Consider the following 15279-nt stretch of genomic DNA (forward strand, 5'->3'; position numbering starts at 1 on the left):
GCCTATAAAAGGGTTATATCTACACCTCTGCACAACATTGTATCCTTGTTAATATTAAAGAAAAGGGAAAAAAAAGAAAGAAATATAGATCAACTTGCAACAAAGAATAAATGCATTAACATAACTGTGCTTGCTGGTTTAGTGAAGTAGGTTTCACAAAGCCGGATGATTGTTGGCAATATTCAAGTGACTTGAATATTGAATATACTTGAATAGGCATGTAAATGTCTTAAGGTGACGCCTTAATTTATTTGGCGTCATGTTTTCCGCTGCCAACATTCTTAGACGCAGTAAACACACCAGTCTTTCCTCGTCTCCCACCGGAGTCACAGTGAAGCCTAGCGCCGCATTCGCTTCATCATATTTCTTCGTCTTAGCTTTCAGGTGACTTTCGTTTGTCTCATTATCTCCGTCTCTCATCGCCTTTCTTATCATCCCTGTTTAAATATTTTCCCATAGTGTCTCTTGAGGGTTTGTTCACTTCACTTCGTATTTCCCGCTCTGTGCTGTTTGTGCACGTGCTCGCCCCCCCAAAAAAACTCCACTATTGAGCTAATACTACATTATAAGCATGTTCCCAAGGGTCACATGCACCCAAAGGGCTCGCCACGCTATTTAAGAAGCAATGATTTAATGGCATGAATGTCAGTGCACAAGAAGGGGGTTTCCGGATGGGGAAATGAAGTTAGTTGGTTTGAGGGAGGAGAATACAGAGGAGACCCTCTTGGTTCTGGAGACCCCTGAGGGGAGCAACTGAAAAGGAAAAGAAGAAGACCACCGATGTCTTCTGGTTTAGAGACAGTGGCTTTGGAAGAAGAGGCAGGGATGAAGATACCGAGGTTCTCTTTTTGGAGTGAGGAGGATGGATTGGGAATGACTCCATCAGAGGAACGGCACATGCTAGATGTTCTGGAGATTAAGTCAGACTGCGATGTTTTGGGCATGGAGAGAGGAAGGATGATGAAAGCTGGGTAGGAGGTCTAGAAGAAGACCAGCAAAGAGATTTCTGGATGGAGGGAAAGAGGTCAAGGGGTGCGAGCAGTTCCTTGGAACCAAACATATCTGATTCGATCTCCGGCTCCTCCTAGCCTGTCAAAGTGTCGTTTAGCAAGACACTTAACCCCTATCTCCTCCCCTGGCGCTGCGCAGTGGCTGCTCCTGGTTCAACCATGATGAAAGCACAGTTAGTTGATGTTGTGCTGAATACGACAAAGTGATTTTGTCTCTGAAACAACAAGAAGCTGGTGTGAGAGGGGAGGGTTAGATAGAGGCAGATGATTCAGCTGAGGAGACCCCTGAAGGGAGCAGCCCAAAGGAGAGCAAGACCTTTATAACAATGAAACAAAAGAATACATGATAGGATATAATACAGTCCAACCTCATGCTACGAATCTGACTCTTATCAAACCAATTTTTTTTTTTACAGTTTTAACTTTTCTGGGAGACATAGTGAGGGGTAACTTGGAAAAAAAGTACAAAAAAGCATTGTGACAGAAAGAGATAATGATGAATGATCCAAACAACGCATGTTGCACGCATGACTACCCCTTTGTGCAACACCACAACGCAGAAAGCCCAAGAGATTCTTTGTTCGTGCATCGAGGTTTGTTCACAGCTTTCTTCAATATTTGCCAACATTCAAGCCAACATTCTACTGTATAACAATGTTTAAATTTCAAAAAATAAATTATAGTAACAATGACAAAATCTGTTCAGGGGCTTTGATTGTTGCAGTGTAGTTTCTGACACCTGCTGTTTACATCTGCTAGTTATGATGGGGAAGGTGAGAATGGTGCTGGGTGTCTATTTTTAACTCACCCACTCATTCTGACAGACAGGAAGTGTTGCATGTGTCACGTCTCCGGTTCCACGATCATGCTTTTTTTTTTTTTTTCTTCACGAGTACGCTTGCTGTGGAGGATGCACACCTGGTCGGGGGTCGGTTCTGGTTCTGCACGTACATAGTAGACGGGTTGTCAGAAAGTGTTTGCGGAAGAGGAGGTGTTCTGAAAGTCAAACCGGAGACGTGTGCAGAGAGCGAGAGATGTCGACCCGGGAGTTCGACAGATGAGACTCAGCCGGAAACCTGTGGCGCAACGTGGCGCTGAGGCAGCGTTCTAAAAAAAACCACTGTTTTTTCAAAATGCTGCTTTGCTTTGGGGATCAGGGTGTAATCCAGCATGCTAAAGCCTCTCATTGTATGCACACACACTGTGTTTGCGTGTGTGTATTTGTGTGTGTGTATGCAGATCCCGTGTGTTTGGAGCGGGGGGGATATTGCAAAATCAACCTAAAGTAACATTGAGAAGTTCACCAAGGGTCAGTTAGTTTCCCGACATGCCGCTATCTTCACACGTTGAAGCTTTTTTTCACGCGTTCACATGATCTTTCTCTCTCTCTTTTGCTTTCGCTCCCTCCCCACCGCCTCACAGGATCAGTAGTTTCATGCTGACAGACCTCAGTTGCACAGGGTACGTTTTCTCCTCCATCTCTTCCTATCAGTTAAACGGTTAAATTATTGATTTTAAGCTCATCATTGTACGTTGCTTTTATTTCCCTTCTGAAATACCCCCTCTCATCTCCTTCTTGCCAGACTTTCTCTCCTGTATTGGCAAAATCCCGTGTTTGGATTAGAGTTGATGGGAAGTCTCACTTTTTGCATCTGCCTTGGAAGGTGAGCTTTCTTTTGAGAATTTGCTAAAAAGTCCTGTCCTCAGATCGCGTTTTCGATATTCTTCGTTCAAAGCGGCCACCTTGTCGTCTTTCGGATCTTTTTCTCCTGTCCTTCCAATGCTGCCTTGTAACCTCTCTGCATCTGAAATGCACCTTGGCGGGCGAACCTTTGAATTTACACACCTGGTTATTTCCATCACTCGCTCTGTAACGCCGATTTGAAATATATATTCAGAACTGCCAGCGTGTGTTGACTTTTACTTCGGTACTTTTAGCATCGCTTGACTGTCAGAATCCCGTCAGTGTCAACACAGCCGTTGTTGGGCCGTGGCGTGTGTGTGTGTGTGTGTGTGTGTTTGCGGTCATTTCCTGCGTTGCGCGGATGAGATCATTTGTCATTGATCCCACAGCGTGGAAACTGCAGAACAGAGGTGTTCATTGTCGGCACATTTTTGAACCCACACAGAGGCAACTGCGATGGATTACTGGTTTTTGCTGCAACGACACAATGCCATGACGTACCAGGGTTTCAAATCCTGTTAATCTCAAAGCACATGGTTTGTTCCACTGGTGTAGCTACATATAGTTAAATCAAAGAGAAAAGCAAAACAGAAATGTAATGAGAGAGCTAACGTCGACACCGAAGGGTCACTTTTAAACGGCTCAGTATTCTTCTTGGCGCAGCAAGAACGTTCCTGGTTCAATTCTGACTGGGTGGAGGGCGTCTTTCTGGATTTTGCAAGTTCTCCCCTGGTCAGGTGTCCTCTGGGTTCTCCAGTTTCCCCCCTTGACGATCCCAAAAAAATGCAGTAGCTTCACTGGAGACTCTAAATTGGCCAGACTTAAAATGGTTGTATATCTCTATATGAATGGTTGGATATTTCTGTGTGAGATATGAATGAACGAGTGAAAGGTTGTCTCTATATTTGGCCCCTTGATGAAGGCAACTAGTGTAGGGTGACTGTCTCTTGATACCAGCTGGGATGGGATCCAGCCCTATACAGCCCTACGCAAGATAAGCAGTGTAAAATGAATGAATGAGTGAATATTTATATAATGACATCCTTGGAACTGAACATACCTGGTTTGATTCCTGCTAGATGGCAGCCAACTATTCATTGATCATCCATGACTGGTTAAACGCAAAGAAGGAATATCCCGCAAGGGATTCATTCAGTGAAATAAATTACAATATTGTGTCTGTCTAATGATATGCTCTGCAGTGGCAAACAGTCAGAAGCAACGTTATCTGGTTGGGAAAGCGAGTGCATCAGAGTGCGACATCATGAACAATGGCACTTGTGTGACTCTTCCACGTCTCCTTCCGCGATTTCAGTCAACACGTGGAAAATGCGCCATGGCCAACAAAGCCTCATGGAGTACCTTCAAGAAGAGGGGTCTGCTCAACGTGGAGGCAACAGGTGAACGCTTGGATGGCTTATCTTACGTAGCATGCAGCTCTTTGAGTTAACCGGAAATGTTATGACATCATCTATGCTTTTCGGCCAAACTTGGTGCGATGATTAGTACGTGCCGAATGCTAAACGTGTCCACGGGCACTGAGAATCACACCTCGCACCAAAATCTCGGTCATCTCAACATAATTTATATATCGTTCCTGAAAATTAATACATGCAAGGATTATACAAGGATATTTAAATGCTTTCATGGTTTGTTTTGGGTTTGTGTTACATTTTAAACTGCTTTTAAATTCTTCAGCACTCAACTCCCTGACTCTGTTCTCAGCCGGACCCTCCCCTGTAGTTTCAGAACAAGAACTCTACCGCAGAATCCAGGCCGTGTTGCCGAAACAAACAGACAGCCAGCAGCCATTGGCGTGTCTAAACAAAGGTAGGAATCACGCGGCGCGCTTCCAGTCGGCACGGCGGCGAAAAGTGGCGGCTGGATAACGCCGGCTGTTTTCGTGTGTTTACAGGCGTGCTGAGGTGGACGCTTCATAAGAATGTTCAGAATAATCCAGCCAATAGCTTATCGATGCTCTGGGTGCTGATAAAGGAACTGGAGAAGGTACTTGTTCTCTGCAATCGCATCACTTGACACTTCATTTATCATGTTTTAAATGTCTACTCTAAACGCATTGCGTCGTCTCCAAGTGTCTGCGGTTATTGTTTGGTAAAAATAGGTTGGTGACGGCTGTGCTAGGGTATTTGATTAAGTAATGGTCGGCTCCATTTCAAGAAGACTTCCGTGTGCCTCAGCAATCTTGAGTTTGTTTTTTTGTTTTTTAACCTTTGGTTTTCCCCCGAAAGGCCGAGAGGTGGGGCAATCGCAAACACATCATCCCTCTGCTCCACACGCTCATGTATGCCATCATTCAGGTATGCTACTGTTGCCGATTTATTTCCTCATACAGCTCAATATTCCCATCAAGTTTGTGCCCAAATATCATGCTAGCTTTACGGGATCAATAGATACATCTGCAAAAGTAAGAGAGTGTCCCTATCAGGAACAGAAATCGGAGGGGAGGGACATTTTTGATTTCCCAACATTGTACAAACAAGGAAAATACTTGAGATATCTCTGAATGCCTTCCTAGGCAGGGAGGGTTAAATTTCCCCATATTTTTCAGTAACTTATCAAAAACAGATTCCTTGCCAGGGCTATTGTTGATCCACACTGCATTTTCTTGCCGATGCTCTAGACGGCCTACATTCCAGATGAGCTGTACAAGCGGGTGTACGACTCTTGCAAGAGACTGCTGACTTTTCCTCACCCCTACTGCTCCCTGGGGCTCAGCTACAGCAGACAGATCAAAACAGAACGCCTCATCCCAGGTACCCAGATCACAGATCTCATCTCATCCAAAACGTACCCCTATATTTTCAAAGGTACTGGTTAGTGCTTCCACCTCACATATTCTACCATCTATGGGTTGTGTCTGTGTTTGCATGTGTTTGTGTTTTTGTGTGTGTGTGTGTGTGTCTTCCTCTTCTCCTTTGGGCTTTTTCCTTCAGGGGTCGACACAGCGAATCAACCCTCTCCATCTAACCCTATTCTCTGTATCCTCACACCATCTACCTCCAAATCCTCTCTCACTACGTCCATACATCTTCTCTTTGGTCTTTTTCGAGACCTCCTGCCTGGCAGCTCCAATTCCAGCATCCGTCTACGAATATATTCACTATCCCTCCTCTGTACATGACCGAACCATCTCAGTCTGGCTTCTCTGACCTTCTCTCCAAAACATCTAACATGTGCTGTTCATCAGATAGACTCATTCCTGATTCTATCCATCCTGGTCCCTCCCAAAGAGAACCTCAACATCTTCATCTCTGCAACCTCTAGTTCTGCCTCCTGTCTTTTGGTCATTGTAACAGTATTTTGAGAATGCCTTATAGTGTGAAAAATATGGTACAATAACTTCCTACAAAGACGAACAATGCCAACAAGTGTGAAAGACCACAAACAGCCAACTTGGGTGTGGGGACCTACAGTTTGCAAGAGAGGCAATGTTCTTAAAAATACTACATTTCCTGTTTTCAATCTCCCTGTGGTGTTTGCATCAAGCCCAGGATTTTTTTTTCTGCCCACATCAAGATTTAGTTAATGAGCTGCACACGTCATTAATGCTCCCCACAGACAACGCTTCTGGGTCTCGGTATCTACAAGGGTACTCATGTTTGAGTAGATAGAGTTGATAAGACTATTGTGCACTCAGAATAGAAAAATGCCATGAGTTCAAAAAGCAAAGAGCTTATCGCGGCGGTGATACTGACGATCATTTCGATAAACAGCTGACCGAAATCAGCTGCATAGCTCACTGTCCCACGGCCTCCAGAACGCCGTTACCGGATGGAGAGCTTTATTTGAAATTCGCAAGTTAATGCTGGTGTGATCTCCAGGTCTGATGTACCAGAGGATGGTCACGGCAGAGCAGAGGCTGAAAAATGTGCACTATCCCTTCCAAGAGAGGTACGTCAAGCATAGATGTGACAATCCAGGTGAGAGTGCGAGCCAAATCAGCAACGCTCACTCCTCATCCCTCAGGGTTTTCGTTCTGGCCGACCCGGAGGTCTTCTCCGGCCCCTTGGCGCAAGTTCTGTCCGCAGACATCGAGTCGTCGATTTCGGCCACCAGTGAAGCTCAGAGTCCGTCGGATCACATGCGCAGCATCATCCAGCACTCTTTGCAGGCTGCTCTCGGGGAGCAGTGCGATGGGCCCGAGCTGGCCCTGACCCTGAAGGTCAGTGACAAACCTGTGTTCCAATCCTTGATACATAGGTATATATGTGTATGTTTGTGTGTGTGTGTGTGTGTGTGTATGTGTGTGTGTGTGTGTGTATTTACATATACGTGTGTATATATATATATATATATATATATATATATATATATATATATATACGTGTATATACGTATATACACGTATACGCGTATACACACACACACACACACACACACACACACACATATATATATATATATACACACACACACGTATATGGTATATGTATAGTTTTTCACATTTATTTTAAATGTATTTATTTATTAATTTTTTATATATAATATGATAATATAAAATATTCATTTTATTTTCGATGTTCACAATTTGATCCTGCTACCCCATGTAGCCTCCAGTTGCCCCTCGGGGACAAATAATAATTTTTTTTGATTCTGATCAAAAGTGATTTTACACTACTCTAATCTCACTCCCAAACCCAGCTGGTGTCAACCCCCCTTGCAAGCACCCCATTCCCCGGCAGAGCACTCACATTCACACCTGAACCCCTACCTACTCAGACACACACTAACATGATGCCCCCCTGCTAACAACCACTCCATCCTCCACCCTCGCAGATGCAATTTTACACCCAACCCCTCCTTGCAAAAAGCTGCACTTTAAACCATAGTCATATTCACATCACCCTTCATGCCATTCTGTTGCTATATGTATATACCATGTCCATTTCTATATTCCATAATTTCCGGACAATTGAGAGCACCTGAATATAAGCCGCACAGGCTAAGAGTAAATGAATGAATATGTGTACATATGTAGGCTGCACTTTCTATAAGGCGCAGTTGTCCACATTGTAACATGAGATATTTACACTGAAACATTTTTTCAAATGTATTTATTTATTTATTTGTTTGTTTGTTTGTTTATTTGGAATTATTATTTTTAAAATTTCATCCATCCATTTTCTATCCCTGCTTTATCCTACTCCAACTGATTGCTATCTTCGTCTTCCTCCTGCACACTAAAACTATTAAAGTCGTCTTTTTCAGTGTCAGAATTGAACAACCTCAGAATTTCACGATAATTTTATTGGTCCTTTGTGACGAGGCTAAATGTTTTGCCGACATGAAGCTCGTTAGCTTCAAAAAATTTAATAAAAAATAAATTAGCCGCAGCCATTTAAGCCGTTGTGTGAAAAAAGTTGCAGCTTATTGTCCGGAAATTACGGTGCTATTCATACCGTACTGTATATATCACATCTATACACTGTTTCTAACTTTATAATCTATTTACATTACATTAAATTGCAGTCATTTAGCAGACGCTTTTATCCAAAGCGACTTACAAAACAATTTATAATCCTGCACGTACTCCTAGCTGGGAGCTCCCGCTGCAAAATTTAATTGTAGCTGAACAATGACAATTAAAAATCTTGAATCTTGATTGCTTCCCCATCTGAACTTTTTTCATGCAAGCGTTGATATGGCTAGCTGCGATCATACTACATATGAAATTTACTTTTTTTGGGTCACGTAAAACAGCATGTTGACATTGTAGAAATGGTGGAAGTGTCTCCTGGCACCAGTCCTAGTGTAACACCTCGACAGGCCACACACACACACACTGCTCACCCCTCACCTCTTTGCTATTAATACGCAGCACATATGTATTTATCTTCCTGCGTGTCTGTGTTTTTGCCTACATGTGTTTATGTGTTTTGGGACAGGATATGGAGGCTGAACGGTTCTTTCAGGAAGTGCTGGCGGCTCTTGAGCACAGCGTGGAGGAGGGTTGCGGCGGCGGGAAGGGGGGCGCGCTAAGGAGCACCCTGCAGCGACTGTACGCCGAAATCGTCGGCCCCTCAGGTAGGAGTGTGCGGCGAAATTAAAAAAGCTGTCATTTCAGTCAAAATGAAACCAACTAACTGGTGTCAGTAATTAGCATTTTGTTTCTGGGTTGCTATCCCTTTAGCATACACTTGTTCTCCAAAGATAGCATTGAGGCCTCTGATTGGAGAGATATTCCCAGCTGGGGGATGGCCGCTGAGGGATGCACACAGGGAGGAAGCTGGATGAGGGGGGGGGTTATTTTGGGTGTCATTGTGACGGTTTTGGTGTTTTCCGCTCCGCAGCAGACCCCGCGTCTGATGGACATCTGCACGACTGCCCTCTTCCCAACCCAGAGATGAGCTTCCACCTGTGGACGGAAGACATGGATATCTGTGAGTCGCCCCTAGACATCGCGGAAGGGGGGGGGAGAGGGGTCTCAAGGAAGTACCTTATTTTGTGGACCATTAGAACAAAAAAAAAAAAAAATGCAAACCATAAGGTGCAATACAGTGTGAGGCGCACTTTCAATGAACAGGTCTATTTTCATGCATAAGGCAAACCGTGTTATAAGGCTTATGATAAAACATAATGGAAATAAAGCGAAACAAAATAGTCAGTTTAGTCGAACTTTATTCATCTCGCTTTGGTTCCTCAGAAACTCTCTCTGGTTTCTTTACTTGGCGCAGTTCATCCGCTTGTTTCCTCCACTTCCGTACCATTGATTCATTAATGTTGAATTCTTTCGCAGCTGCTATTTTCCCTGATATACTGCGTAACAGGTCACCTTGAATTTGAATCCCGCTTCTTAAGCATGTCTCTGAACAAGTGCCATTTTTGGGGGTCCTCACACACACAAAGGTACACAAAGGTAATGTTATGTTGAAAGGCAGGACGCACCGGTATTACAAAAAGTGGCGGGGTATGCGTACTACATACTATTCTCTGATTGGTTTATCATATTGGTTAGTGTGAGGTGTGGATAACTGTATTCCAGCACTACATAATTAGGTATCTAAAGTCTGACATTGAAACCCATATTCATCCAAGGACCGAATTTAATACAACGTCCCCGTGTCAGGTTGGAACGGCCTGACTATCAATCAAGCGGAGCGGCTTGTCACTTACCAAAGTCGCACCGAAAAATTTTGATAGATATTTAAGCACAGTGTGCCTCACATAATTGGTTCGAGGTCGGTAAGCACAACAAGAATTCATACGTAAGGTGCATGGCTGATTTTTGAGAAAATTTAAGGATTTTAAGTGCACGTCATAGTGCGAAAAATATGGTATTCCAGACCAGACGGCTGAACGAAACAAGCCTGAAGGTTGAAGCGGTTATTTAAAGATAAACAAATGAAAGAGACTTGCAGAGGAAGTAAAGGCTGCAATAACACTTTATGGTTCAAAGTCCGCGCACTTTAATCATTAAATTCTGTTAAATCACCGTCTCCGACAACCGTCATTAATATCCTCAAATGAAGCATTTTAAAGATTATTAGTCCTTTCATGACATGCTTTATTTTCATACGTCAGCAGGATGTGTCAAGATACACTGGATTTTCCTAGGATTAATTTTAAACTGGGTTAAATGAATAAATTGATTGATTGCTTGATTGTTTGTCAATACAAATCCAAATGCACTGTGGACAGCAAAGTAAGAATATCATTGGACAGGGAAACCTGCTTCCACACTCTACATATGACAATAAACACTTTGAATCTGAATCAAAACCTCATGAGTAAAGTGACGTATCCTTCTGTTAGAGGTTTAAAAAAACCTCCAAGGAAATCCCTGCATGCTATTTTCTGAACTCCTCGGGCGCTGCGAACAAACACGTGTGCAAATATTTATAAAATGTCATGCTCAGTTACAAGAGAGGTACTTTGATAATTTGTGTTCAAAGAAAGTTGGAATTTCCTGCTCCTGCCAAGAGTTGTACACATAGAATACCCAGTTGTGTAGGGTTGACGTCGATATTTCATTGTCGGGTGCAGCTGAGGTGAAAACCATCACAAGGATGTTTAGTACTTTATGTCAAAAGCTGAGCCCGCCGTAAAGGCAGTATATGACTCTTTAGGTCCACATCACACTGAGCGTCGTGTTTGTGTATTAATGGTAACAGCCTTTCGGGGGAGAACTTTGACATGTTGAAATGGAATATATAAGAAATGCTCTGTTGTGCCGATAGTGGCTCAACTAAGGAGCGTCAGAACAGAGTAATGTCACAGTTTGCCGTTTTGTTTTTTTTTTCCTTGAGAGCGCAGTAGATTGTTTTAGAACAGGTCACGATGAAGTCGGCCAAACGTCCTCAGAGCGTTGGCCTTTGACAATAGCTTAGTCAGGATTTGGTGTCATCCACCGCAACCAGATAGGCAAAAAATAAATCTGTGAAGGCCTTAGAGTTCACGACCGTCGCGCTGACGGATGTTTTCCGATTTCCACAGGGCGAGAGCTGAGCAAGTGTTTGCGCTCCAACTCCATGGGGGAGCAGTTTTCCGACATTCCTGAGGACTTTGAGCTGGAGGAGTCGCCCGGCGACATGATGGAGTCAGACAAGACCCGCCTTTCTGTCATGTCAAACGACAGCGGCATCGAAAGGGACCTGCCGCCCGGCGCCGACCCCTCCACGGCTCCGGAGATGGCTAATTTGAGCATACAAGGGGAACCGAGCAAAGGGTAAACCTAGATCTCGTTGGATTGTTGAGCGAGGTATTGATTGATTGTGTGATTGTTCAATGGATCGATCGCTATCTGTCACCCACAGCGAGCAAGACTCCTCCAGGCTCTCGAGACGTGGCTGTATCCGGGTGCGGCCATCCGTCAGAGACAGCATGGCGCTGATGCAAGACTCATTGGACGGCGACGCCAGCCTGGGTGGAGGAGGACGCGGAGGGTTGGGAGGCAGCGGAGGGTCAAAACTCCAACGGCGAGTGGGAAGCAGCACGGTCCAGAACACTTTCCCCAAACAGCAGAGGAACTTCACTGCTAAGATCGTCGCCATGGGGGACGACCGGGTGATGGGACGCCTCGCCAGGGCCTACTACTTCTTTAGGTGTGTGCCAGTGCAAATTGTGCGTGCCGCGCCACGGATCCCAACCCGGTTATGTAACCGCGCTGGAAATCTTTGTGTCGTTCCAGGAAACGGGAAGCGAGGAGGGTTTTTCTGACGATGAAAGTGAATCTGCAATTTTACTACATTCCAGTTTCCAGCGCTCAGGCTTCCTTTGCCCACAACAACGTAAGCCGGCTTTGTGGTGAAACACAATTTCAGCATGACGTGTTTTTCTTGTGTTTTCGCACAGCTCATAATATTCCAAATGGCTGCAGTCCAGCTTTTTCTTCTTTGTCTTTAAAATTTAATGAATATAATTGCTCACAGTGAGAGGGTCCCTGGTTCGATTCCGCATGCTTGCATGGGTTTCCTCCAGTCCACAGTCAAAACGCATGCACGAGCTTCATTGGAGACCCTAAATTGCCCAAATGTGTGAATCAGAATCAGAATCAATCAGAATCATAATACTTTATTGATCCCCAGGGAAAAATTGCTTTTTGCTGAAAGCAGCTCCTGCAACAGTGTAAAGCGGGGAAGAATCGAAATCGAACTATATATACGTTACATATATTTTTTTTTATTTCTAGATATTTGTTCATACCTTTTATATATTTTTACATACCTTGAACTTTATTTTTATTTATTTGTTTTGATCTTTACTGTTCTTTTTATTTATTTTATTATTTGCTGTTTTTATTCTTTATTTTTATATAGAAAGTTCTGTTTTGATTCTTCCCCACTTGACTCTGTAGCAGGAGCTGCTTTCAACAAAAAGCAATTTCCCCCTTGGGGTTTAATAAAGTATTCTGATTCTGATTTATAGAAATAAAGAATAAAAGCGCGGATAACAAAAAATAAAATAAGAACAGTAAAGATAGAAATAAATAAAAATAAAATGAAAGGTATGTAAAAATATATGTAACGTATATACATGTGTATTTACAAGTACATGTATATATACATAAAGAAATTATGTGTATAAATCAGGGTTGTTGTACTGGAACGACAGAGTGAATGGTTGCACGTCTCTGACACATGAATGAATGAGTGAATGGTTGCATGTCTCTGTAGGACGTGGGAATGATTGAATGTCCCAGTATGTCATGCGAATGAAAGAGTGAATGAGACTGGAGGAATGAGAGGATGAATAGTTGTTTGTCTATTTGACATGTTAATGAGTGAGTGAGCGGTTGCTTATATGTTGTGCAAATGAAAGACTGACTTACTCTATGATAAATGATAGACTGAATGAGAGGGTGTATGATTGTACAGGACTGTCTCAGAAAATTTGAATACTGTGATAAAGTTCTTTATCTTCTGTAATGCAATTACAAAAACAAAAATGTCCTACATTCTGGATTCATTGCAAATCAACTGAAATATTGCAAGCTTTTTATTATTTTAATATTGCACTCAAAAATCCTATCTCAAAATATCAAAATATCATGAAAGAGTAATATTGTTTTTTTTAATTTTATCACAGAAGATAAAGAACTTTATCACAATATTCTGCTTTTCTGAGACAGTCCTGTATATCTCAATGGGTACCCTGATGATTGACCAGGGTGAGCCCCACCTCAGGATAAGCAGTGTGAAAAATGAGTGAATGAATGAACGTCGGCTCTTTAGACCTGAATAATTTCCGAGTGTCACTTCTTCCAGGACCACGTCTATCACCCCATGCGGAACCCTTGCTCTCTGGGCTCCTACCTCAGTATGGTGGACCCCTGGTACAACTGCAACGTCACCAGTTTGGGCTACGACATCCACAAACTGGCTCAACTGGTAGGAAGAGATTAATCCTTATACCCTTTTTCGCCTCATCTTAACTCTTCTCACACACTAGTGGCGACAGGTGGATTAAACGTTTTTTGGCGTGGGCGATATCTATTTTTTTTTGCAGCAAAAAGTGAACCAGGGAAGACCAAAAGAGCCATTCGTGTCAGACGTCATCTCCTACTACGTCAGAATTGGCCAGCAGCCCATCTACTTTAACATCTATTTTGTGAAGGTATTATGTTCTGTATGTTGTTTAAAAAAAAAAAAAAAAACGGATTGTTCTTTTCTTCTTTTCTGCTATTTGGAGTACAAACAAATGCTTATTGCCCATCAGATAATGTTTACCAGCTTGACGATGGAAGCAGTGGAAGACGTGTTCGTCACTCACTTGGAGATGGACTTTCCCGGGCTCCGACAAATCTCTGCATCGGTGAAAGGTGAATTTAGGCCACTGTAAACTTGATGTGTGTTTACCATGGTCTGCCAGCTGTTTATCGTTGTATGTGCCACCGGTCCCGTCTGACGACATACCTCTGTGATGTCGTCCCGTGCAGAGAAAACGAAAAGGAATGCGGGCGAGGCATGCGGAGCTCTCATCTTCCTCAATTACAAAAAAGTAAGTGTTTTATTTTTTTTATTGTTGTTTTATTTCCCTGTCACTTCATCATGACATCATGACTTCATATGACGTGTGAATGAGAGGTTGACTGCTTGCATGTCAGTAAATGACCAGTAAACTAGTGTGTGATGGTTGCATGTCTCTATAAGATGTGTAAATAAGAGTATATTGTTGCAAGTCTATGTGGCATGTGAATGAGAATGTGAGCTCTCGACCAATGGCAGCTGGAATAGGCTCTAGCACTAAATGCACAATTGCACAGAGGTCTTCAGTTTGCACTCTTTCTGTCCTATTTCTTATTTCATTCTACTAAAGTATCTATATTTCTAATCATATCTCACAACACTGTACATAAGATCTGCCTCTCTGTGTGCTCTGCAGATTCATGGCATATTAATAATTATTTTCTTCACACCTGAGGCCCTTTTCGTTCCTCAGACTGTAGATTATATGCTGCCCTAGTGTTTCCTTGTTTATATCCTGCTTATCATTGTTTCAGAACCGGAAAATGATATCACATTGCACTGCACAACCTGTGCTCTGCGATCACAATCACAATTTTATTCTTTTAGAATATCCCCTCAAATGCCTTGCCGTGTGTTTTTAGGTGACGCTGAGTGGCCGTGACATCGAGATACAAAAGGTCATCAAGACGACGGGGGCTCAGATCAGCGCCATCCCTACAAAGGAAGAAGAAGGTATGGAACGCGTCCGAATTGTGTATCTGTCAAACGTTCCTCTAATGACTCGAGAGTAAAATCCTTTCCCCCTTTCGCCGGACAGATTTGAACTGTTTGACGCTGGAGATGAACGATTCGGCCGCCAAGACTAAGAACAGCACCACGGTACGCCGACGCGGGTCCAGTTAAATTGTTGAGCACTCAGATTTGTTTTTGTTTTTATGTTTAAAACCAAAAAATAACTCTTTTCTACTTCTACCGGGGGAAAAAAAAAATAGCAAAAAATCCGGACGTCCAACGTCAATATTCACACGATGGATAAGCGGTCGTTCACCGTCAGGCTCGACAGAGACAGTCGGAGAACCTACACCGACGTGAACAGGTAAGACGGTTTGTCAGATGTTTAATAGGCCACCTGTCGAAACTGGATTATTCCACTTCGATT

General features: G+C 43.1%; 1 protein-coding gene across 3 annotated transcripts in view; it reads left to right on the forward strand.

Annotated features, from left to right (window-relative positions):
• pik3r6 (phosphoinositide-3-kinase regulatory subunit 6) overlaps positions 1 to 15279 on the forward strand; it is a 28198-nt gene that overhangs the window by 9477 nt on the left and 3442 nt on the right. Inside the window, exons 1-20 of one of the 3 annotated variants that reach the window (XM_086157161.1) lie at positions 2618 to 2674; positions 4010 to 4094; positions 4420 to 4524; positions 4610 to 4701; positions 4944 to 5012; positions 5336 to 5468; positions 6537 to 6606; positions 6682 to 6877; positions 8601 to 8739; positions 9006 to 9095; positions 11149 to 11380; positions 11469 to 11756; positions 11843 to 11942; positions 13419 to 13541; positions 13660 to 13767; positions 13870 to 13972; positions 14090 to 14151; positions 14762 to 14852; positions 14938 to 14999; positions 15113 to 15216. In XM_086157161.1, coding sequence (XP_086013287.1) covers positions 4031 to 4094; positions 4420 to 4524; positions 4610 to 4701; positions 4944 to 5012; positions 5336 to 5468; positions 6537 to 6606; positions 6682 to 6877; positions 8601 to 8739; positions 9006 to 9095; positions 11149 to 11380; positions 11469 to 11756; positions 11843 to 11942; positions 13419 to 13541; positions 13660 to 13767; positions 13870 to 13972; positions 14090 to 14151; positions 14762 to 14852; positions 14938 to 14999; positions 15113 to 15216 — 2231 coding nt within the window. In that variant the 5' untranslated portion in view covers positions 2618 to 2674; positions 4010 to 4030. Of the gene's footprint in view, positions 1 to 2617; positions 2675 to 3896; positions 4095 to 4419; positions 4525 to 4609; positions 4702 to 4943; positions 5013 to 5335; positions 5469 to 6536; positions 6607 to 6681; positions 6878 to 8600; positions 8740 to 9005; positions 9096 to 11148; positions 11381 to 11468; positions 11757 to 11842; positions 11943 to 13418; positions 13542 to 13659; positions 13768 to 13869; positions 13973 to 14089; positions 14152 to 14761; positions 14853 to 14937; positions 15000 to 15112; positions 15217 to 15279 lie in introns of those variants that run through there. The other 2 variants (XM_086157160.1, XM_086157162.1) reach the window with 2 other exon arrangements.

Source organism: Fistularia commersonii, chromosome 12, assembly GCF_037954325.1.
Source record: "Fistularia commersonii isolate RoL2024-O1a breed Wild chromosome 12, RoL_Fcom_v1.0, whole genome shotgun sequence".
Lineage (NCBI taxonomy): Eukaryota > Metazoa > Chordata > Actinopteri > Syngnathiformes > Fistulariidae > Fistularia > Fistularia commersonii.